This window comes from Tasmannia lanceolata, unplaced genomic scaffold (genome assembly GCF_043159265.1).
Source record: "Tasmannia lanceolata isolate RefF3 unplaced genomic scaffold, GAP_Taslan_0.1 ptg000023l, whole genome shotgun sequence".
Classification (NCBI taxonomy): Eukaryota; Viridiplantae; Streptophyta; class Magnoliopsida; order Canellales; family Winteraceae; genus Tasmannia; species Tasmannia lanceolata.
In genome coordinates this window covers 37,740,417-37,765,790 of record NW_027518700.1, presented here as the reverse complement: position 1 = coordinate 37,765,790, position 25,374 = coordinate 37,740,417, and the positions used below count along the sequence as shown (strand labels likewise).

The following is a 25,374-nucleotide window of genomic DNA, read 5'->3' as shown; positions in this document are numbered from 1 at the left end:
TTAGTTTTTACTTTTAATCTTTCATGCAAAAGGAAAAGCTAGGGTTTTTTCTTTTCTCTTCCTCATCTTCTTCTACCTCTTCTTAGTCCGCCGCCTCTCCACTCTCCAACTCCGGCAAGCGAACTCCTGGATCCTCCATTAACTACGGCTCCTCCATCGCCATTCATTCCTCCATCTCTCCCTGCAAATCTATTAAAATCCAAACCCCTTTTTTTGTCTGAAATTTTCTAGATCTGAGATTTGGTTTGGTTAATAGAAGAAGATGAGGTAGGAGGCAAGGAGCTCGACTCTCACCAACGAAATCCTCCTCGGAAAGGTATAAAAACCCATCTCTTTTCTCTCATTATTTTTTTTTTCACTCTATTCTATAAAAGAAAAAACCCTCTTTTCTTTTTACTCTATTCTAATACTCCTTGGAAAGATTTTTTCAGAATTCGGTTTTCGGTTAAAACCGAAATCGGTTTTCGGTTTCAGTTCAAAATTTTGGGTAGCCGAAAATCGATCGGTTTCATGATTTCGGTTATTTCGGTTCGGTTAAAACCGAATGCGCACCCCTAAGTGAGTTTTGCACTCTTCTCACTCTCTTGCAAAAAGCAAGTTTTTCTCTAAGAAATATTTTACTCTTCCAAAACAAGTTTTAGAAAACTTTTTCCAAACACCATTTTTTACTCTTAAATCATGATTTTGAAAATCAAAATCTAACCGTTCACACATCCCTTGCACCCCTTTCAGAGCCTCTTTGAAAGTCATCAATCACCCTGCCTCACATTCCCTCCATCCAAGCCTGGTTTTAGGGTTTTCTTTTTGTCTTTTTCACATTTTTAATTGTATTCACAGAAGCATTCCGTGAATCCACAACGCTAGGTGAATTCACAACTTTACATGAACTCTGAAAAAAAAAAAAAATTCAAAGAGGAGGAAATACTAAAATACCACTATCTTAAATAGATTTTAGGTTTTATAAAACAGGAAAAAAAAAATAGAAAAAAATAAACTGTATCTCCATCTCCTACTACCACTAAATTGAGCGTCTAATAATACATGAAGAGCAAGAAAATCACATTTTCTTTTGACATAAGTTTTTGCAATGCCAACCCAAGAGATTAAGAGGGTTTTGTAGTTGACTTTAGGGCACAAGAGGAAGCAAGAAATCTAGAGTTTTTACGAAAATCCTAGGGGGGTGTCCATTTAGTAGGCATTTCAACCAGTTTTGGGGGTGTCATAGCATCTACAAGTAGTATTTGGTTGCATGTTGTCATTTAAACTATTAGGAGACTACTTTGACTTGTCTCCACCTTGTCTGCTCACGTAGCATATTAGCAAACTAGTAGGAAAAGAATACAAACAATATAATTTTTTTGCTAGTCTTGGGACTTTGGCATCTCTCTCTCTCTCTCTCTCTCTCTCTCTCTCTATATATATATATATATATATATATATATATATATATATATATATATATATATATATATATATATGAGAAAACGGTTCCTACACATATGTGTAGATAAGTTATCTACACACTAGCTTAAAATACATTGGGGGCCACATTATTTGGGTGATCCAAACCATTCATTTTTAAGGCCCTCACATAGATAGGGTGTCCACAAAAAATCAGATCCATAGGAACATCCTAACCATTCGAACTGTGGAGGTAAAAAATGGACTAATTTGTGAAGGTTTAAAGACATTCATTTTACCTCCACAAATCGTAGGGTTGGGATGATCCTATTGATCTGATTTTTTGTAGACACCCTATCTATGTGAGGGCCTTTAAAATGGATGGCTTGGATCGCCCAAACAATGTGGGCCCCCACTGTATTTTAAGCTAGTGTGTAGAGAACTCTCTACACATATGTGTAGGAACCGTTTTCTCATATATATATATATATATATAAACTCTCTACACATATGTGTAGGAACCGTTTTCTCATATATATATATATATATATATATATATATATATATATATGAGAAAACGGTTCCTACACATATGTGTAGAGAGTTCTCTACACACTAGCTTAAAATACAGTGGGGGCCCACATTGTTTGGGCGATCCAAGCCATCCATTTTAAAGGCCCTCACATAGATAGGGTGTCTACAAAAAATCAGATCCATAGGATCATCCCAACCCTATGATTTGTGGAGGTAAAATAGATGTCTTTAAACCTTCACAAATTAGTCCATTTTTTACCTACACAGTTCGAATGGTTAGGATGATCCTATGGATCTGATATTTTGTGGACACCCTATCTATGTGAAGGCCTTAAAAATGAATGGTTTGGATCACCCAAATAATGTGGCCCCCACTGTATTTTAAGCTAGTGTGTAGATAACTTATCTACACATATGTGTAGGAACCATTTTCTCTATATATATATATATATATATATATATATATATATATATATATATATATATATATATATGAGGAAACTGTGGGTAAGCTCACCAAACTTATGGTGAGCTAGCTTGCCCAATCACATGGGGGCCCACTTTGTTAGGATGATAAAAAACAATTCATTTGAAAGTCCCTTACATAGATGGGGGTGTACCAAAAATCAGCTCCATAGGATCATCCTAAGCCCTCCATTTGTGGAGGACAAAAATGGACAGACACAAATCTGCCCCATTTTTGTCCTCCACAAATGGAGGGGTTAGGATGATCCTATGGAGCTGATTTTTGGTACACCCCCTATCTATGATAAGGCCTTGCAAATGAATGGTTTGGATCACTCCCCAAAATGTGGGACCCATGTGATTGGGCAAGCTAGCTCACCATAAGTTTAGTTCCTCTATATATATATATATATATATATATATAGTAATGACACCCCTCTTACGATCCTATTTTGGTAATGACACTCCAACCCACCAAACTACTTCAGTTGACAACCGGGAACTTACTTAACACTACTCTATAAGGAAACTACTACCCTGCTATTACACTTGCTAACTACTGAAGTTCTAATTTACCACTACTCTATGGTAACTAGGGGCAACCAACCTGAGCTGAGAGAGGGCGAGAGAAGAAATTTTTTATTTTGTTATGTTTTACTTTGATTTTTACTTCGTCAGGGTCTTACGGAATTTTTTTCTGTTAAAACAGTTATTCTTTCTAAGTAAAAATGGGACTTTTTACACCATTTGGAATAAGCACAATTATCGTTCGCAGGGCCGTAAAACATCTAAGTTTCACGTCAAATGGAAAAGAGCAAGTTGCAAACTCTCACTAATCTTGACTGTCCAAAAATTACTTTTTTTCACACATCCAATCATCTTAACGGTTTGATCCCTAGCTTGATTTTAGTTAGTACAGAATAGTTTTGCATGTAAATCAAATTCATGAGGAATCCCCAAGAGCTTATGTAGTTTACTAAAGGATCAATCCCATAAAAGAGAGAATAAAATTTGATGGATTTACTGTTTATTTTCTGATGGCAAAACCTTGAACAAAGGGAATTTAATGGAGAGATTGAGATTTTCATCTTTTTTCATAAAGGAATAGAGAATTTCATCTGGTCTCGTCGATAATGTTGCATGGCCATGATGAGAAGAGAAAAGAGCCCAGTAAGGCTCTGTTACTTTCGATGTAAAATGGACGTAAAACAAATTTTATGCCCATTTATAAGTGGTAAATGGGTGTAAAATTTGTTTTACACCCATTTTATGTCGACAGGAAAGGAACCTACTGATCGTTTCTTTCAAATGTAGAGTGGGAAAATGGGTGTAAAACAAGTAAATTTTGTTTTACACCCATTTTACGTAGAAAAAAATGCAGGTTATATAGGAGAAACAAGTAAGCCTGCTTTGTTGTTTAGCATCAAAGCAGAAAGGAATTTCTTGGATTTTGAGTGGACTTTTTGGTCAGTTCCTGCTCCAACCCAAGCTCACCTACAGAGATGTCTTCCAAAATCATCTAAAGAAAGTAAGAACTAACTCTCCCTGCTATGGGATTTAAGCTGCCAAACCATTCAAAGGATCCAAAGACAAAACAAGAGTTTCAGATGGTAAACAAGGAATTCACCCTTTCTTCTTTCCCTTTCTATTTGTGTTATACAACTAAATTTGAAATTTGCAAGGACTAAATTCTGATCAGAGGACTATTTCTTTCATATGAAATATGGGTTTTTTCAGATCAATACAACACAATTGGAATGGGGATTGAGTGTTACAAATACAATGGATAGTTGTACCAATCAACGAATATTGCTGGCCCCGGGTCGATACTCTCCAATTCCGAGCAGATCCTGCACATACCAGGTTTTTTTAGGTGGAAAAAGCATGTACTTACTGGCATAGCAAATGCAATAAACTCAATTTAACAGAAAAAATCATGAGCCCCAACAGGCAATACTGTCAAATGTGATAATAAACAGAAGGGGATGAGTCACAAATTGCACCAACTGTTCAAATTGACTGGTATGAGTTGACTATTGGTTAGGAGATTGATCACATTTTGAAAATAAAGGTTCGGTTACCCAAGAAAAAAACAGTTAAAAATGAGGCTGTGATTGATTGGTATGAGATGACTAGTATGCCCTTAATTATTCTGCCAAGTAATTGAAGAAATCCTGTTTAAAGGTTGACTTTCAGGCCCAATCCATCTCCAGTGGGAAAGACCTCTGCAATAGAAGAACTCATTAGGTTCACTTTCAAAAGATCTTGATCGTTTGGAAAACTGATTTTGGTTGGTTTCTTGCGACTTTGAACCAACCCTGGGACAGAGACCTCCCCCTCCAGATTCCCCACCAGCCTTTAAAGACAGATTTTTCATCTGAACTTTTCTTGGGAGATCGCTACTAATTACTTGAATCCGGATTCAAAAAGCCTTAAAACCATTATCTCCGGGATAGACGACTCAGTGATAAATTCCCTTGTGATTATGTTTAACTTCTACCCTTAGGCACTGTTCGTTTGAGATTATTGTAACTGATGATGAGGCCCTAAACCAATTATTAGACTCAAAATTAATGTAATTTGAATCCAATCATCGGTTTGGGAGCTCACCATCGGTTTTCATAATCTAAAATGAACAGGGCCTTATGAGGTAGTGTCTTTATACGTTTGGATTGTGCTGTGAGTGAGATCCTTGGAGTTCTCTTGACCATAGTTGTCGCTCTCCGAAAAGGAGGAAGCAGGAATTGTGAATGGTTAGGGAAGCGTCGAGAAAGCAAACAAGAAGCAAAAAAGTGAAAAGTTAATGAAAATAAAATAACTGTAAGTAATTAGTGACTATTAGAAATAAGTTTCAATAATCTATTTTTCAATGTTTGTAAAATATTCAAACATATGTAAATTCAAGTTTCCAAGTAGCATAAGCAAATCAAATCTAACCACCACGAACAAGTCAAAATTCCAGCAAACGTCAGCCATTAATCAAAATATCATATATCAAAGTTAATGCAAAATTTTCTCAAGTCTAAAATGGGTAATTGAATGATTAATCACTTAAATGATTTAATAACTAATCACTTAAATGAAGAAAACTTATCCTTTTTTTCATCTCATCCTATCTTTTTTTATTGTTAAATTACATGATATATATATAGATCTCCAGCAGATAATTTGCAGGTTGCGGTATTTGGAGAGGATTTCTCAAATGGTTTTCCTTCTTCCTCTTTGAAGCGATCCGTGGCTCAGAGGTGTTTTCATGAAAAAATTCTAGCGGGTGGTTTTCGAACCGGATTGAACTTTGAGATAGAAGAGGTGCTCGAGGGGGAAGGAGAGATGGGGTGTCGCCTGGTGGAGAAAAGCTGCGAGAACAGGATTTCGAATTTTATTCTTCTTGCTGGAGGTTCATACCTCCTTTGTTTTATGGGTTACAACAAGGTGCTGATCGACTACAGTGGTCTTGGAGGGCTGGCGAATTGTTTCTTTGGCTGTGCTAGGGAGCATCCTCTTCGATTTCTCATAAGGATTTTGCTTGGAAGTTTCTCTCACCTCCTTTCTATGAGTATGTGTAGCAAGGTGGAGCCCGTTCTATTGCCTTTCGTCTCGGAGCCTTCTTCTGTTTTTTCCAAGGTTTTAAATCTCGGTTTCGGTTTCGGTCATCAGCGAACCGAAACGTTTCGGTTTCGGTACGAAATTTCGGACGAAATAATGTAAAAATTTCATCGAAATTTCTGAAACGTTTTACCGAAATTTTACCGAAACGAAACCTTTCGGCAAAAATTTCCGAAACATTTCGGCGAAGTTTGGTACTTTTCCGACTCACTGTGAATTTCGTTTTCATTTTCCATCAAACCGAAATATTTCGGCCGAAACGTTTCGGCCGAAATTTAAAACCATGGTTTTTTCCGGGAGCGACTTGGGGTCTGGTTTTCACAAGGATGCTGTTGAATTGATGGTTGATCACACCTTGCAAATTAGTAATAAGCTGGGCTTATTTTTTACGGGACCTGAAGAGGAGTACAGATCTAATATCAAGGAGGCTGAGCTAAGGGAGGCTGGGTGAGCTATCTGTTCAAATACCCATTCTGAAGCAAATATGAAAAGGAAGGAAAGAGAGCTGTTAAGATTAAAATCTAATATCAATTATGATTTAGAGTCGAACGGCAAGGGCCCTAGTACAAAGAAAAAAGGGAGAGCCCATGGCGTTAGAGCGGGGAAGATCACCTCTGTTTAAGTTTTTAATGAAGATCTTATCTTGGAATATAAATGATTTGGGTTCCCAGGAGAAAAGAATCCAAATTAAAGAATTGCTTAAAATTTGGAGGCCTAAAGTTGTTTGCCTTCAGGAAACCAAGTTGGCGCACATTAGCAGAATAGTCATGAGAAGTATGGGGTTAAAAAATGAGTGGGATTTTGCTTTCTTAGCTTCTAATGGAGCTTCGGGGGGCATTCTGGTGGCTTGGGACACGGTTAAATGGATCTTTAAGGATGTATGGTCTGGAGTTCATTCTCTCTCTGTAGCTCTCCGAAAGACGGTTGACAATTCCGATTGGTTATTCTCTAGAGTCTACGGTCCTATCTTATCAGCTGAAAAGAGTCTTTTCTGGGGGAACTGGTAAAGATGAGAGATCTTTGCTCCCACCCATGGTGCATTGGGGGAGATTTTAATGAAATTTTAGAAATATGGGATAGGTTGGGGTGCCAGCGAGTCAATCAACGTATGAGAGATTTTTCAGACTTCATTGCGATCAACGAGTTGGTGGATCTGCCGTTGGGTGGTGCATCTTTCACTTGGGCCAGAGGATCGAACAGGAGCAGGCTAGACAGATTCTTACTTTCGAGAGACTGGTTGGAAATAATTCTAGAGGTCTATCAGAAAGCTCTAGCTCATTCAGTTTCTAATCATTGCCCTATCCTCTTAGATCCTAAAATGGAGTCGTGGAGTCCGACTCCTTTTAGATTTGAGTTAGCATGGTTGGAAGATACCCTTATGGAGGAAAGATTAGCAAGGTGGTGGTCTGAGTGTGTTTTTGAAGGACCAACTGATGTAATCATTGGCAAAAAATTAAGATTCATCAAGTCAAAATTAAAAGAGTGGGCTAAGGAGAAGAAAGGGCTCGACCATGGCAGGAAGCGGATCCTGGAGGATAGAATGCTGGAGCTAAATGTCCTAGAAGAGTGTGGTTTGTCATCGGCAGAAGATTGTGAGGAACTAGGGAGGTTAAGCCATGAACATAAAGGGCTTCTGTTGCATGAAGAAATTTCTTGGCGTAAAAAATCCAGAGTCAAGTGGCTGACTAGGGGCTACAAAAACACACCTTACTTCCATGCAATGGCTAGCGTCCGAAGGAGAAGAAATAGAATTGAATCTTTAGTGGTGGAAGGGGTCCGTGTGTCGGACAAGGAGAAGATTATTGCGGAAACTCTTGATTTCTTCAAGTCTCTTTACTCAGGTGACGGGTTACTAGGTCCAATTCCTCAAGAGATTCTGTTTGACAGTTTAAGCTTGGAGGAGGCTGCTAGGCTGGAAATTCATTTATCTGAGGAGGAAATTATGAAAGCATTGTTCTCTTTAGCCAAAGATAAAGCTCCTGGTCCAGATGGATTTTGTCTGGCTTTCTCTCAAATTTGTTTGGAAGCTGTTAAAGCTGATTTACTAAGATTTTTCCATGAATTTTTTGAGGGCGTAGTTTTGACATAGGCACAGGCGCTTCTTTTATTTCCCTAATCCCAAAGATAGAAGGGGCATCAAAAGTTTTGGATTTTCGTCCGATTAGTTTGGAGGGTTGCCTGTACAAAGTTCTTGCTAAGGTTTTGGCGGATTGTCTCAAAGTGGTATTGCCATCGGTTATTTCAGACAGTCAAAGTGCTTTTGTAAGTAATAGATAAACTCTTGATTGTTCATTGATTGCCAATGAAGCTATTGATTATTACATAAGGAAGGGGGAAGGAGGGGTTTTATGTAAGCTCGACATGGAGAAGGCTTATGATAGGGTGGACTGGGGAGCTTTAGATTACCTGATGGGTAGAATGGGCTTTGGTGATCGGTGGAGGTGGTGGATTAGAAATTGTTTGGCGTCCGCTTGGTTCTCTGTTCTGAAAAATGGCTTGGCTAAAGGATTTTTCAAATCGTCTAGAGGTTTGAGGCAAGGGGACCCATTGTCTCCTTTTCTTTTTGTGATTGTAGCTGAATCCCTTTGCAGACTGATGAAGAAAGGAAGTGAGTTGAGTTTCTTTGAAGGGTTTCTAATAGGCAACAATAGAGTAGAACTATCGATTCTTCAATTTGTGGACGATACTCTCCTGTTTTGCTCTCTGGTTGATTCTCAAATTTTAAATCTTAAAGCAATTTTAAGGTGTTATGAGATGATATCGGGCCAAAGATCTAATTTTGCGAAATCCAGGCTGTATGCGATCAACGTTCCCCATTGTGAAGCATCCTCTTTTGTGGATATTTTGGGTTGTGCCTAAGATCTTCTACCTGCCTCTTATCTTGGCCTTCCACTGGGAGTGGGAAGACCGAACAAACAGTTGTGGAACCCCATTATTCACAGAATTGAGCGGAGATTGGTCACCTGGAAGCGCAATTTGGTATCCAAAGGTGGTAGACTGGTTCTCATCAAGGCAGTTTTATCAAATATTCCGATATACTTTCTTTCTCTATTTAAATGTCCAGTGAGTGTAGCTCAGAGAATTGAGCAAATTCAGAGAAGATTTCTGTGGGGAGGATCGAGTTCTTCAAAAGGGCTTCCTTTGGTTAAATGGAGTGCGTTGTGTCTCCCTATAAAAAATGGAGGATTGGGACTCTGGAGGGTAAAAGGTTTTAACAATGCTTTGTTGGGAAAGTGGCTCGGAGGTTTGGTGAAGAACAATCTTCTTTGTGGGTTAGAGTTATTGGAAGTAAGTATGGGTTTAAGGAAGGTAAATGGTGCTCTGCTGACAATTATAAATTCAAAGTTGTATCGGTTTGGAGGGATATTTTGAAGGTGGAGGTTCTTTTTATGAAAGACATTCGTTTCAAGGTCTATGTGGGGGATAGGATTCGCTTTTGGCTGGATCCTTGGTGCTCGACTGTTCCTCTCAAGGATCTTTTTCCAGATTTATTCTTGGTGTCTTCTCAGAAAGGGCATGGGTTAAGGATTGCTTCGAAAGAGTGAACGCGAAAGTGGTTTGGACTCCCAAGTTTAGAAGAGCCTTTTTTGATAGAGAATTAAATTCTCTTCAAGGCTTTACGTCTTTGATAGAAGAATGCTATATCAAGAAAAGAGGAGCTAATAGCCGAGTATGGACTTGGTGCCCTTCTGGCTTCTTTTCAGTTAAAACCTTTTACCATCACATGATTTTTAGTGAAGCGGAGTCTCTTTCTTCCTCAATATGGAAGTTCTTTTGTCCGCCGAGAGTTTCTTTCTTCAGGTGGACTGTTTGCAGTGGTCATATTCAGACAATGGATTTTTTGAGGAAGTGTGGAATGTGCCTGGTGGATCACTGCCCTCTCTGCTTATCTGATGGCGAAACAATAGATCACATTTTCATCCATTGCAAGGTAGCAAAAGAAATTTGGGGCCTCATTTTCGCTCGCTTTGGGGTCTGTTGGGTCCCCTCAAAAACCATCGCAAACTTCATTAGGAGCTGGGAGTGGAATCCTTGGAGAAAGAAAGGCAGGACTCTCAGGAAGATGTGCCTTATGGCTACCTGGCGGTTCTTATGGAAAGAGAGGAATGCACGAGTCTTTGAAGGAAAGGCAAGGTCACCTTATTGGATTTATGTAAAGCTGATAGCTGCTGTTATATCCTGGGCAAGGAGCCTTCCTTTGTTTCGCTTCGTTCCAGCTTTTGACCTTTGGGAAGGATGGGTGACCATTTGTATGGAAGGGGTTAGTAAAGAGAAAATCATTCAATCTTGGCATCCTCCTTCAGATGGGCTACTAAAACTTAACTTCGATGGTTCGTCTCTTGGTAATCCGGGTGATGCAGGAATTGGGGGTTTATGTAGAAACGACAAGGGGAAAGTTCTTTGGGCTTACTCGAGGCCAATCGGAGTAGCGGACTCAAATGAAGCAGAGGTAAGAGCTGTTCATAGCGGGATCAAGCATTTGGATAGCTCGGTGTTCGATAAAATCATAGTGGAAGGGGACTCCTTAAATTTAATTCGTTGGCTTTCGGGGGTGGCGATCCCTCCTTGAAGATTCTTGCCGTTATTTGAGGAGATCGAGGACCTAGTTCAGGGGTCTTCTATTGTGTTTGAACATGTAAGGAGAACTGCTAATGCTGAAGCAGATTCTCTAGCTAGGGGAGGTGTTCTTAGATCGGGTTTAGAGTGGTTTGATTATCTCTCCCTTGAGTTATTGTATTTTCTCTTTTTTCCTCTTTGTATCTCTTCAGGACCATCTCGGTTCTGTTTATTTATATATTTCTGCCTTCTTAAAAAAAAAAACAAATGTGTGTGTGTGTAAAGGGTTTCTGCGCTCGAGTGCACAAACAGCGGTGGGCCCATATTGTTGGCGGGATCCAAAGCATTCATTTGGAATGCCCTTTTAGGGATAGGGTGTCCACCAAAAATTAGCTCCATTGGATCATCTTAGGGTGTCTATTTGTGGGGTGAAAAAAGGGGCAGATTAGTGGACACAAACAGTATCTGTCCATTTTCACACCCACAAATGGACACCCTATGGTGATCCAATGAAGCTGATTTTTGGTACATACCCCATCCATGATGGGGCCTTTCAAATGAATGCTTAGGATCACCCCAACAATGTGGCTGCCCAGTCTGCATCACTGGACCCTTCTACCTTTTAATGTCCATATTTTCTAAAACATAAGCCTTTACCTGGAGTACCCTTCAGGTATTTGATGATCTGAATGACAGCTGCACAGTGGGAAGTATGTGGAGCACTCATAAAAGACTAACCATGCCCACTGCAAACGCTATGTCTAGCCTGGTGACGGTCAGATACATTAACTTACCAACCAGTCTTCCGTGTCTACCCGGATCATCCAACAACTCACCCTGATCAAGAAGAAGTTTCACAGTTGGATCCATAGGAGTAGCTGCAGGTTTTACCCCCATTGATCCAGTCTCCTCTAAAATGTCTAACATATATTTTCTTTATGACAGAGAAAGGCCATGACGAAAGTGAGCTACCTCAATACTAAGAAAAAATCTGAGCTGACCCAAATTTTAGTGGAAAATTCCCTCTGAAGAAAGGATTTCAAATTTTGTATCCCCACTCTGTCATCTCCTGTAATCACAATATCATCAACATACACTACCAGATGGACATATCTACCTACTGATCTGTGACTGAATATGGAATGATCAATAGCACACTGCTTCAGCCCAAAATGCAGAACTACACTACTGAACCGACCAAACCAAGCCCTCGGTGACTGCTTCAAACGATAAATTGCCTTCTGAATACAGTATGCGGAGGTGCATATCTCCCCTTGAGAAACATACCTAGGAGGTTGCTCCATATAAACTTCCTCAGAAAGATCGCTGTGGAGGAAGGCATTTTTGACATCCAGTTGAAACAAAGGCCATCCACGATTAACAGCCAAAGAGATTAGTACCCGCACCGAAGGAATTTTAGCCACTGGACAAAACGTCTCATGATAGCAAACACCAAAAGTCTGAGTATACCCTTTGAAAACAAGGCGAGCTTTGACGCGCCCTACAGACCCATCTAGAAGAAACTTTATAGCAAAGACCCAACGACAACAAATAGGTCGTGCACCAGGCTAGAAACAAATGAACGAAGTGAAGGTGGAAGAAGCTCATAAGAAACAAATTTGGAAATAGGATGTGCAAGAGTGCGAGATCTAGTACGAGTGGCAATGGGTAAATCAAAAGGAGAACAAATACCTGAAGCCGGACAATCTGATTGCGGAGGAGGATCAGCTGGCTGAGATGGTGCCTCATTTGTAGCAGCAGGCGGAGATGATGTCTCATTCATTTAGCACCTCAGGGTCCTTAGGTCTCTCTGAAGGACCTAGAGGAGGATCAGGGCTGGCGGTGAGATAGATTGGGGAGAACTCATCACAGACAAGGCTGGCACACTAACGAAAGCGTCTCTCCTAAAGGATACAGAACTGAGAAAGGTGTTTTCCCAGATAGAATAGAGGGAAAACGGTTCCCTAGATAGCGCTATAAGAGCCGCATCTCCCCAGTGAAGCTTAGGAACTTTCATCTGAAACATAATGGTGCGAGTCATATCAAGCAGGTAACGAATCTTCCTTTTTGCAACACCATTCTGTTGCGATGTATATATTATAACTATGTGTATGTGTGTGTTGATGCCTAAGGGCATCGTGGTCATTGTACTCTTCTCTCTTTATATAAATACATAAGTGAGGGGGAGCTATCCTCAACTCACTCTTTCTTTCTCTTCTTCTCATCTCTTCTTCTTCTAACATGGTATCAGAGCCCTAGGGTTACAATGCCCTAATGGCCACGTCCCCCTCGCCTCCGCCTCTCTCTCTCTCTCTCTCTCTCTTGGACAAACCTAACCCCAAATCCATCCTTTCCAAACCCTAACCCTAACCCGTGAACAGTACCAGTGAACAGTGTCGCCCCCTCCAACCCCAAATCAGTGCCGCATCCCCTTTCCCTTACCCGAATCAATATCGCACCCTCTATCCTACGCTAACATATGTTCTAAAACTACTTCCTTATTTTTAAAACCATAGCCCTAACCATCATTTAAATCGCCTATTTTCTATTTCTTCGCAGCTTTTTCTATTTTTCCTAGTGCCCTAATGCACCAGATTGCCATTCTTTTTTGACGTGTAGTCTTATGCCTCCCTCCACTATCTCTCTTCTCCGGAGCCACGGTATGTCTTTTCGGCCCTTCTAAGCTCATTTTCATCTCGTTGTTTACTTCCCCTTTCCTTATTTTTCCTACCCTTTCTCTTCCTATCAAAGGTGCACACCACGTGTTTGCTGAAATGTCTGAGTGAGCTATTGTGCCTTCGCCTTCATCTCCTAACATCTCCTCGCCTCATGGCTAGTGATCATATGTCTTCTTATGCTTTGTCTCTTCATCAGAGCTACGCTATAATGGTCAAGCTCATTGTATGATTCTCTACTTCTCTCTTGTTTATCCTCTACCGTAGTGTGCTTGAGGGTGTCTCTATATTTCTATCATCATGGATCCTCATCTTAGATCCCCTCGTACTACCAGATCAACTTCTCCGACTTCGGCTCCCTTTCCACTGCTGACTCCTGCCCCTTTGATTGGGCCTTCTATTGGGTGCATATATTGGTGATGGACCTTCTGGCCGTGGCGGTATTTGTCTTTCCCCCTCCGATGGACTAGTCTGTATCTCTCGCGCTGACTATGATGAGTTTTTGTGCCTGTGTGTGCATCACCAAGCCCATATTACCCCTTTTGCACAACTTAATTTCCCCATGCTTCGCTTCTTACTACCTCTGGTCCTTGGATTATTGATTCCGAGGCGTCCAACCATATAACGGGTAACGATGCTTCCCCTCGCTCATTTAGCCCCTTCAGCTCGCTTCTACTGTTACTTTAGCAGATAGGACCACCGCATCCATCTCTAGTACTGGAACTGTTTCCCCTCACCATGGTCTTACCTTGTCATCAGTCCTTTGTGTTCCTAAGTCACCCTTTAATTTACTGTGTGTGACCCAAATTACCAAAACTCATCACTGTTTGGTCTCTTTCTTCCCCTCTCATTGTGTCTTTCAGGAAATTTCCACTGGGAAGACGATTGTGTCTGGCCGTGCAGCCAATGGTCACTATTACCTTGATTGTGATCCTCCTTGTGCTGTGTTGCATAGCTCTGTTGATGCATATCAATGGTATTTTCGTCTTGGCCATCCTTCTCTTCAGCGACTTCAACAGTCCTCTGTTATCTCTCGCCCTTTTCAGTCCTTTCAGTGCGAGAGCTGTGAGCTTGGGAAGCACCATCGTACTTTTCCGCCCACTCTAGTTAGCCACGTCTCGCGTCCATTTGAGCTAGTCCACTGATGCCTGGGGTCCTTCTAAGACTATGTCTCTTCTAGGTTATCAATACTTCCTCATTTTTGTTGATGAATTCTCCCGTATGATTGGCTCTTTCCCCTTAAGGATCGATCCCAAGTGTTTATAGCTTTTCGTACTTTCCATGCCGAGATTACTATAGTCAGTATGACTGTCGTCTTAAATCTTTGCGTACTGATAATGCTCAAGAGTACTTTTCTGCCTCTAATGGCTTTTAGGAGTTCTTATCCTCTCATGGTATTATCCATCAATCCACTTGTGCCTACATGTCCCAGCAGAATGGTGTAGCCGAACACAAAATCCGATCCTTGCTTAATATTGCCCGCACTCTTCTCTTCCAAATGCGGGTTCCTAAAGTCTATTGGAGCGATGCCATCCTTACCGCCAATTTTTTGGCTAATCAGCTTCCCTCCTCAGTCATTGATGGAAAATCCCCCTTTTCGATCTTACATCCTCACTGTGATCCTATTCCTCTTACCCCACAAGTCTTTGGCTATGTTTGCTTTATTTACACCCTTACCCCAGGGTTAGATAAATTAGATCCTCGGCGGAGCATTTTGTCTTTCTAAGCTACTCTAGTACCCAGAAAAATTATCGGCTCCTCTTTTAGCTCTTATACAGGTTTATCAGCGCCGACAGCGGCCAGATGCCCCCAACCCTCCTCCCAAACCATCATTCTCTCAGCCGACGATCCCAACTCATTCATCTCACTTTGCCCCCTCGTTGCTTTCTTTCACCGCTGTATTGTACGGTCATGTATATTATAATAGTATTTTCATCAAGCATTAGGGACATAGATAAATTAAGTTACAGAACATAGTTCTCATTCATAAACCTTTTTTTTAATGGTAGTTCTCATTCATAAACCTTAAATGACAAGCATGCGTGTCACTAAACAAATGTTTTCTTTGGACATATTGAACCATTTGGAGTTTATCTTCAACTAATGAAGGGAACTCATTCTTCAATGCTTATTTCTTCATTTCACTCAAAATCAATGCTTTCACTAAAAACCAATGCTTGATGGATCCTTGAAAGGAAAAAAGTGCCTACTAAATATGTTGATGTGATTAAGGATAAGTATGATGGAGCAGTACCTAATGTCAAAACCACGGATGGCACGTCTAATGAGTTTCCAATTACAATAGGACTGCACCAAGGATCAGCTTTAAGCCATTATCATTTTACACTAGTTACGGATGAGCTTAAGGAGGGTATACAGGATGAGATGCCGTGGTGTATGTTATTTGCAGATGACATAGTATTAATCGACGAAACGAAAGCAGGAGTAAATGCAAAGTTAGAGTTATGGAGAACTACTTTGGAATCCAAAAGTTTTAGACTGATTAGGACTAAGACAAAGTATTGTAATGTAAGGAGGCGGGACGAGGATGTAGTAAATATGACTGGACAGGAGGTACCTAAGAGGGATATCTTTCGCTATCTTGGTTCAATCCTACATAAGGAAGGAGAGATTGAAGAGGATGTTAACCATAGAATAAGAGCAGATTGGTTGAAGTGGAAGCTTGCCTCAGGAATTCTGTGCGACCGTAAAATCCCTACCAAGTTGAAGGGAAAGTTTTATAAGACAGTTGTAAGGCCAGCTATGCTGTACGGCTCAAAATGTTGGGCCACCAAGAAGCAGCATGTGCATAAGATGAGTGTAGCAGAGATGCGAATACTTAGATGGATGTGCGGCCACACAAGGTTAGATTGAATTAAAAATGAAAACACTCGTAAAAAGGTGGGGGTGGCACCAATTAAGGAGAAGATGAGAGAGCACCGCTTAAGATGGTTTGGACATATCCAATGGATGCCCCAGTGAGAAGAGGCGACTCGTGCCAAATTGATGGAGTAAAAAGAGGTAAAGGCAGACCGAAAACAACTTGGGTAAAAACAGTGAGGAAAGACTTGATAGCTAGGAACATAACAGAGAACATGACCTTGGATAGGATAGAATGGAAGAAAATGATCGACATAGAAAAACCCAACTAGAGTCGGGATTAGAGCCGGGTAGATTCCTTTCACCTTCCCCATGAAATTTTTCTAAAGGATTAATTTAGCCGACCCCAACTAGTTTGGGACAAAGGCTTTGTTGAGTTGAGTTGAGTTGAGTCACTAAAAACCAATGCTTGCATTCATGTCTTGCCATGTGTAACTTGAGCAAGTGCTTATTGCAGACACAGGAAGTGATAAAAACAAATGCACGGATCCGACAAGTTTATATGACTTTCATAAAACAATAAGCAATCGGTATACTAAATGAGGGAATTAACTAGAAACAATAAATGTCAAAAAAGTATGATACGATCATATATTAAAAACGAGAAATAAGCGGGGCTCACTTGGCAAGCTTTATTTTTAGCTCTGGTTTCAGCAGTACTAGGAATATCGTGGTTTGGTTTCAAAAACCTTTTCTCACGACGTTCGCATGAGCCCCATCCATCTGAGAACCTACCACCTCTAAAATAGGACAGAAACAACATGATTAAATCAAAAGCAAAATGAAAATTGGTTTACTGAAGTTTATAAATTTAATCACAAGAAATGAAACACGTACTGCATAAATGCTCGAACAACAAACTCAGCCCGCAGAACATTCCGGTTTTCATCAAATTCAATGGACTTGTCTTTGATTTCAAATGAAAGGTTGAAGAAAAATGATATCTTCCTCCATCCTGAAGAAATAGATGAGATGCACTCCAGAAAACATTTATATTGATCAGATGACCAATATACAATTCCAACAATTTTAAATTATTACCTGATTTCTTGATAAATGGATTTCCAGAAATCATGGTGTAATCAGTTTTCTCTAGAATCTGTTCATAAAAAGAAAAATCCACAAACAAAATGTTCATTCTCGAAGCTGAAGTATCAAGTAAGAAACATGAAAAATCATTCTCTGAACTCCCGATTTTTCAGGCCCTTTTATAACCGGTACATGTAAATTTCTAGCCATAATTCTCAAAAAAAAAAAAAGTAAGAAACATGACAAAAAAAATGTTCATTTTCGAAGCTGAATTTTCAACTATGAAATATGACAGCACCGTCTACCATGTATTCCCGTGAATAATATTTGCCAGAGTTTCAATATCAACAACGATGTATTTTCCTCAGAAATGGGTATCAGGTAAACTTGATAAGAGCATCAAATTATTCACCAGATGCAGGAAGGCATGTACACGAACGGATATTCAGTGAATGTACAAAAGGCTCCAAAGAGATTAATAAAGTGGTTTTTTCCAGATTAACGCAAGGCCATGAATGAAATTCATACGATACAAGCATTATAATAGTACGGATGTAGAGGATATCATTGCGGCCTCTCTTTTCGTACCACTAGGGATGATTAACGCCACTTTGCCAATTGGCATTATGAATGGCTTTTTTGCTCATGTGATGGTTTCTAAGTAGGTATTTGTCCTTATTCTAGCATTTCCCAAAGTTTCACCATAAAATTTCATCATTTGCATAGGTTTCCATATGTTTCATTGATTTTACAAGATTTCCACAGAAACACCGAAACCAAAATGTTTCCGTCTCCATGCTGACCGAAACTGAAATTTAAAACCCTGGATGTCAGATTGTTTACTGTTCAACAGAACCAAATGCAAAGACAAGGGTTATCAGAAAATGAAGAAGTTGAGAATGCAAGTAGACACAGGGAAATCATTAGACACCCAATATATTTTATGATTGATGGCTACCATTTCCTATTCTAACTTCTGCTAAGGGAGTGGAGCCGTGGTTCGTCCAAAGTCCATCAAATCAACATTGTAATGCAGTCCAAAGATTGGTGTAAAGTATGAATTGGTAATAGTATTTTGTATTTGGGTTAGCCGTCAGCCAGTTAGCCTAAAGACGGATGCAGGGAGAGAAAATGGACTGCCAAGTTACGACTCAAGAATCCACTAGCGGATGACTTAAATTGCTGTTTATAAGCTTGAATTGTCACCAATCGAATATTAATATACAGATCCCACAGTGAGGAAACAAGGATTCGTATGTGATTATGAATCACGAAAGCAGTCGGACATTACTTGGATTACATGGCGGATATTTATTGTGGTTGTACTTGAAAAGCAAGCAAATGTATCCACTCGCATCTTACATGATGGGGAAAGAGCATTGGAGCACATCTTTTACCAAAAAGACAAGGTACTCACTGCTCAACAGGGAATTAACCAGCAACTAATATCACATAAGGAGGTCGGAATCTCTATATAGGCATATCAACTCCCAGTTTGAATAAGTCTCACTAACAACTGGGCATAAAGGTCAAAGCGCCACTCAACAAGGAAGCAAGCACTGAGACTAGTGATGACTGGCTCAATACTTGACAAGGCAGAGCTGAATGCACTAAACAAGAAATCAAAGACTAATTCGTAAGCAGGATGCTCCAGCTAACACAAATTGCTAAGTGTGATTAGGCTTGTCGTATACTGTTATTAGACAGGCCATTATTTTCAAACTTAGGAACAGAGGTCCAGTAGATAAACATTCATTATAAGGTAAGGCGGGTTTAAATGAGTGCATAGTTTCAAAACTCTCATTCGTCATCGTTGACTCCCTCGAATAGACTCCCTTTTGCCTTGGCCGCGTTATTGTCTTAGTCCATGTTTTGCCTACAAAGTCAATCAAAACTCCTTTGACTTTCCTAATTTATGACCGTGTCAATCGAGTACTCAACCTTGTCAAACCGATTACTCGATCGCGTTGTGCCAAGTCGACTAGGATTTGCTTTGGCCGCATTTTGACACACATATGAGTGTCATTCAACGGTCATTGTTAAGCTTAGAGTTCGCATTATAGTTGCATGAATCTACTACTTACAGTTCCACTCCTGTTTCAGAATCTCATGATTAGTAAATGATCTGGTTCCTAAAATGGCTTGTTTTCTACAACTTGCTGCTGTTCTCACTTCTATAAAGCCTCTGCAGAGAATGAAGCCTAGGCCAAGAGTCTTAACACCTTTTCTTCTGCAATCTTCTCAAGGTTTTTATGAGTGACGGCTTTCCAGTTTCCATTAAAAGAATCCAACATAAATACATGCATTGCAAACTGATAAAATTCAAAGATTTCTATTAATCTTGGATGCAATTACAAGAGAATCAAGCAATGCTTATAGAGCACTTAAACGAAACATAGAAATAAATCAAGATAACTATGGAAAGAGATAAGTATAGAATATTCTAATTTAAGCTAAGTACTAATCCAATCTAGTTGCCTGATCTAGTTGGGTTGCCTCAGTTAACCAACTTGCCCAATCTACCACAAGAAAATCCAACAGTGAGATCTACATCCAATCTAATGGCTGAATCTCACATATTCTCACATGCCCCCTCAAACACAAGTGGATTGAAAATCAACATACGTTTGATTACAATGAAATCCCCCAACAAAATTAAATTGAACATTTGATGCACCGCCAAATTTTTTGCACGCTGATGAAGATCCCCTGATGATGGTGACTGGTGACTGACGTTGATTGCCGAAGAAGATGATGACTCTGCCTGTCGTTGCTGAAGAATATGTCACTTGGAAGATGAGCAACGAAATGAGCTTCAATAAATGATTGCCTCAATGGGCTGAATAGAACTCAGACCTCGATCAAGGAGTAAGAATGGGTCACTATGGACCAACGCCGAAATGGGCATGAATAGGCCTCGATGAGAAAGACATCATGGGTCGGCTTTCGCTACCGATCCTCATGGAATTAGAAAATACTCTCTCAGGAACGCACCTCAAGGAACCAAGGCACCTCAACTAAGTAGAGCAATATTCCAAGCACGCACCTCAACTAAGGTACCTAAATTGAAATAGACAAAGAAGAATGATAGGTTTTGAAAGAAAATTGAAAAAAAGAAAAAGAAGAAGAGAACACGTGGCTATGAAAGAGGAACGACATTTCGGCGGAAAAAGCACAAATTTATGAATTTTAAGAATGTAAGAATTTTTTTTGGGGGGGCGGGGGGTGGTGCACATATCAAATTAGGGATTTCACATAAGGGAGGCTTGCAAGAAAATGATTCAAACAAAATTAGGATGAAAAAGAGGTGCAAATATCAAGTACATAGTGGTAAAAATTATATGAAAGACAAAAACAGATGGGAAGAAAGGTGTACTTATCAACTGGAGATGAGGGAGAAAGTGAGAGAGTTTATGAAAGACAAAGGAGAAAGTCTAGAAAAATTAGAATGGAAAGGAAGTACCATTATCAATATGCCAATGGATAAGACAAAGGAAAAGGCATTGGTGTATTTTGTAGACATTGTTGCCTTGTACGGTTTCCAAAGACAAAAAATGAATAAAATAAAGGAAACTTCTCCACCAAGCAACTTTGCTTTACCTTGTTTTTTTTTCATTTCTCCCTCGGCACATCATTAGATCATTGAATTTCTAGCCTCTTCTCCTTTCCTTCAAATCAAGGCTCATCGTTTTCTTTTAATGGTAAAAATTTCATTCCAAGAAAAAATACCGAGGAGGTCTACACAAGGAAAAAGAAGAAAAATACAAAGGAAAATGCAAGTACAAAGATTAGAAAAAAGAACACTCAAGGGAGGAGAAAATCAAACAACTCCACCTCCGCCCTTGAAACACCCTCTCTAGCTAATCGATCGGCTACCTCGTTAGCCTATCGCCAAACATGGATGAAAGGGATGGAAGCGACCCCCAACCTATCGTTAATCTCATCGAAGAACACGGCAAATCTCCATGGAACCAAGTGCAAACCCTTGAGCTACCAAATAACATCGAGGGAGTCCCCTTCAATGACCACCATATCAAGATCGAAATTTTCAAGGAATTTCACTCCTTGAAGCACCGCTCGGACTTCAGGTTCATTAGAATAAGAAATTCCAATAGGACCAGAGAAGGCCCATTTCACTTCACGCAGCTCATCTCTTAGAATGCCTCCTATGCCAGATAGGCCCGGGTTTCCTAAGCAAGATCCATCAAAGTTAAGCTTCAAAAACCCATGCGCAGGGGGAAGCCAATTTTGAACAATATTAGATTCCCATTCTGAATAAAAGTAGATGTCCCTCCAACCATACCAAAGATTGTGAGCCAACACAAATTGAAAAGCAGGTAAGGTCCTTACCCAAGATATAGTGATGGCCATCACCTTATCGATGATGAACAGAGTTCTCTTTGAAAACCCTTTGAACAGCCTCGCATTGCGCTCTTTCCATAATACCCAAATCATTGCTAGTAAGGAGACATGCAAAAGGATCTTACCGTTTTTCCTAAATGGAACCATCAACCAACTTTCCAAAACGTTGAATAGCTTTGCAAGAAAAGCCTAGCATATCCCAAATCTTGAAAGGATACTACTTCAAATCTCTCTAGCCAACATACATTGAGTAAAAATATGATCCACAGATTCACCGGCCTCAAGACAAAGCAAGCAATGGTCGATGATCCACATCTTGCGCTCTCTTAAGAAGTCGACCGTTTGGATTCTCTCCTAGGACCAAGATTGGCATAGAACGATCTAACGGAGAATTCCCCATCCGAGTTCCAAATCCAAACCCGTTTGTCCATCCCAGAGAGTTTGATGTAGCAACCTTCAAGAGTCTCCAAGAATCTACTCACCACACCGAGTTCCCTATCGAAGAAATTCTGTCTAAAAATCGGCTTCCAAATCACCCTATTGCCCCGGTGCTCAAAATAGTCTCTTACTAATGCCTCCTAAGAAGAGGCCAAAATGAATAATTAGGGAAACAATTCCTTTAAAGGGGAGGGGGGAACACCACTTATCTAGCTAGAATCCAATCCGGTTCACAAAATAGACTCTGAAACACACACCCTCTCCAAACTTATGCCGAAACTTCAAGATATCACGCCATAAGGTAACCCCTGACGGCCTGAAATTGTCCAAAGACTCCCAATGACCAAGAGCCGCCCCATACTTACTCGCAATCACTCTAGCCGAGAGCTGAGATTCCTCCTCACCAAATCTCCAAAGCCACTTGCCAAGCAAAGCTTGATTGGCCTCTCTCAGCTTCTTTGTCTTTCATAAACGCTCTCGCTTTCTCCTTCTTTGTCTTCAAATCAAAGCTCGACTTTACGTAATCTCCTTCCCTCTCTTACTTTTTCTACATGTAGCTTCTTTTGCCTTTCTGGTTCGATCGATGAACCGCAAGAGAAAGGACGTGATGGAGGGAAATGGCTTGCGGGAAGAAGAATAAGGCTGGGCTCGGACTGTAGGACGCACACGGGTCTGGATGGTGATGGCGGAGGTCGGAACCTTGGCTTTCAACGGCGAGGATGAGTTGTCCGACAACCTGGACGGCCAAGGTAAGCATGCAAAGTGGAACATTGACAAACTCCTTATTTTTGTGAAGAACCAATTCATGATGACAGATAAATATGGATCTAGCAAAGGAATATTTTCTATTGAGAAGAAAAAAAAAGGAAAAGAGGTGAATAAGGGAGCCCGGCAGATAGTTAGATCGGCCGTCCGCCGGAGAACGCAACTTGATGGATTGTGATCAGTTCTAGGCCCGATCGACCTGCTCTGATGCCATGTGAAACAACCGATTACTCCAAAAGCAGTTGGAGAAGGTGTTATTTAATCTTCTATACTTCAAGACCCCCTCACGTGTGGCCCCTCTTTTTAGGGTTCGCCTACACGTGGCACATGTGACCCCTCTTTTGGGTTGGCTGGCCATTAGATGTGGATTTTTAATATCAAGGAGTTTTGACCTCAGGCATTTGCTCTGATACCATATGAAAAATCAAAGATTTCTATTAATCTTGGATGCAATTACAAGAGAATCAAGCAGTGCTTATATAGAGCACTTATATGATAAATATAGAAATAATCAAGATAACTACGGAAAGAGATGAGTATAGAATATTCTAATCTAGCCTAATTACTAATTCAATCTAGTTGCCTAATCTAGCTAGGTTGCCTCAGCTAACCAACTTACCCAATATACCACAAGAAAATCCAACAGTGATATCTACACCCAATCTAACGATTGGATCTCACATATTGTTACACAAATGGATGGCAAAACCAGCATAAGTAGAAAATCTATATCTTCAATTGTTTATTCTTCATTCAAAGATTCTAAACTTCCAGAAAACAAAAAATTCAAGCAAACAAAAACATTAAAAGCAGAACTAATGAACTTATAAAAGAAAAGCTCAATTACCGCCATGGCAGCATTTTGGTACTGCTTGAATAGCGAAACAGATGGAAACCGTCCAGATAAGCTATGTCTCATGCCCCTATCATCGTCGCTCTGCCGCGAATTGTACGGAGAGCTTTCGGCCACCGCCGGAGTAATCTCCTGCACCAAAAACCTACCGGAATCCGGCGAAGAATATGACGGAGGAGGAGTAGGGGGCGTCCGTTGCACGTGCTGAACAACGACAATCCGGTTTTCATCATTGAATCCCAAATCATTCATTCTCGCCATTTTCCGATGTGTCCATGGCTCTTGTAAAACCTCTCCATCTGTTGAAACCCTAGGATCTTCATCTATTGCAAAGTGTTTTCTAGGGTTTTTGGAGAATTTTGGTACCACAGGGGTGAGAGGATTTGAATTTTGGAGAGTTGTGTTCTTTACAATGAGGGGTTTGCGAGATTTTGTGGAGGAATGTGATGCAGCGGCGGAATCGATGACTGCCCAAAGCTCTGCGTCGTCTAGATCTTTATCATCGACTGTGAAATGGATTGAAGATGCCATTTTTTTTCTCAGCTAGGGTTTCGAAAGAAAAATGGAGGGATTTAGGGTTTAGAAAGAAAATTGGAGCAGTATTTCTCAATGCTGCATCGGGTGTTAGGGTTTTGTAGGATGGATCGAAGATGCCATTTTTTTTCTCAGCTAGGGTTTCGAAGTAAAATGGAGGGATTTAGGGTTTTTTTTTCTCAGCTAGGGTTTCGAAAGTAAAATGGAGGGATTTAGGGTTTTTTTCTTTCTCAGCTAGGGTTTCGAAAGTAAAATGGAGGGAGTTAGGTATTTCTCGATGCTGGATAGGGTGCTAGGGTTTTGTAGGAATCTTGTTGCAGAGAAGGAGAAGGCGGGGGTACGCCAAATGGTGGCTCGACCCACAGACAATAGGACAAAACGGTCTTTACCACCGCGCGAGACAACACTTTGGTTTGAATGTGGGGTGCCTTATAGGTGTTGTTGGATTAGAAAGAGGCGACTTAGGCGTGCAACTTGGGTAGGGTTCAACCCAATTTTGGCTCGGTTTGGGTTGGCATTTCTTCAGATTGGGTTGGGTTGGGTTGAGGCTGGGAAAAGCCAACCCGATTTAATTTCGGGTTGATGCCTTTGGCAACCATACCCAACCCGAGCTGAGCCAAACCCAACCTCGGACCTCTAATTTTATCTTGATTTTCTAGGTTATTGTATTTTTTCTGTTTGGCCCAAGGTGAACCCAAACCAATTCGCTCAATATGTCTTAGAGGGGTAGAGTTAGGTTGAGAAATTTAGAGGCGGGTTGGGTTAGGGTTGACCATCCTCAACAAGGGGCAGGTTGGGTTACGGTTGAGGGGATGCGATCTCGGATTGGGTTAGGGTTGGCCTCAGCCCGATCTAACCCGAACCGAGTTGCACCCAATGACGGAGCCAGGGGCAGTTGCCCCCTCTCAAAATTTGATTTTTTCCATGTTCCCTGACTCCAAGTATAGAGTTTGTCTCGCCCCTAAATATATAAACTGCCCCTTGCCCCCTTGATTTACCATTTAACAACCCCTGCCCCCCCCCCCCTCTCTCTCTCTCTCTCTCTCTCTCTCTCTCTCTCTCTCTCTCTCTCTCTCTCTCTCTCTCGTGTGACTAAAGTCTATCCTGCCCTTCCTTTATGATGATAAGGTCTCTGACACGATACGGGAGATGTTGGCTACATCGCGACTATGATCCTCTGTTACGGTCCTGGGGCCGCCGCGAGCCTCCACTTAGGACCATAACATCCTCATCCGCAAATGGGTTTGTCTACTGTGTTTTCGAGAAAAAAAACGT

General features: G+C 40.7%; 1 protein-coding gene and 1 long non-coding RNA gene across 2 annotated transcripts; one reads left to right on the top strand and one right to left on the bottom strand.

Annotated features, from left to right (window-relative positions):
* LOC143856481 (uncharacterized) lies at window positions 1-4,826 on the top strand. The gene is made up of 3 exons (XR_013238220.1): window positions 1-316; window positions 3,872-4,010; window positions 4,138-4,826. It is a non-coding gene; the product is annotated as an uncharacterized LOC143856481 (long non-coding RNA).
* Window positions 4,002-24,528, bottom strand: LOC143856480 (uncharacterized). Its single transcript, XM_077366712.1, has 5 exons — window positions 23,560-24,528; window positions 17,160-17,217; window positions 16,956-17,073; window positions 16,741-16,858; window positions 4,002-4,250 (listed from the first exon to the last, which is right to left on the bottom strand). The coding sequence occupies exons 1-5, from the start codon at window positions 24,094-24,096 to the stop codon at window positions 4,200-4,202; spliced, it is 882 nt and encodes a 293-aa protein (XP_077222827.1). The 5' UTR covers window positions 24,097-24,528; the 3' UTR covers window positions 4,002-4,199.
* Window positions 24,529-25,374: the final 846 nt, after the last annotated feature.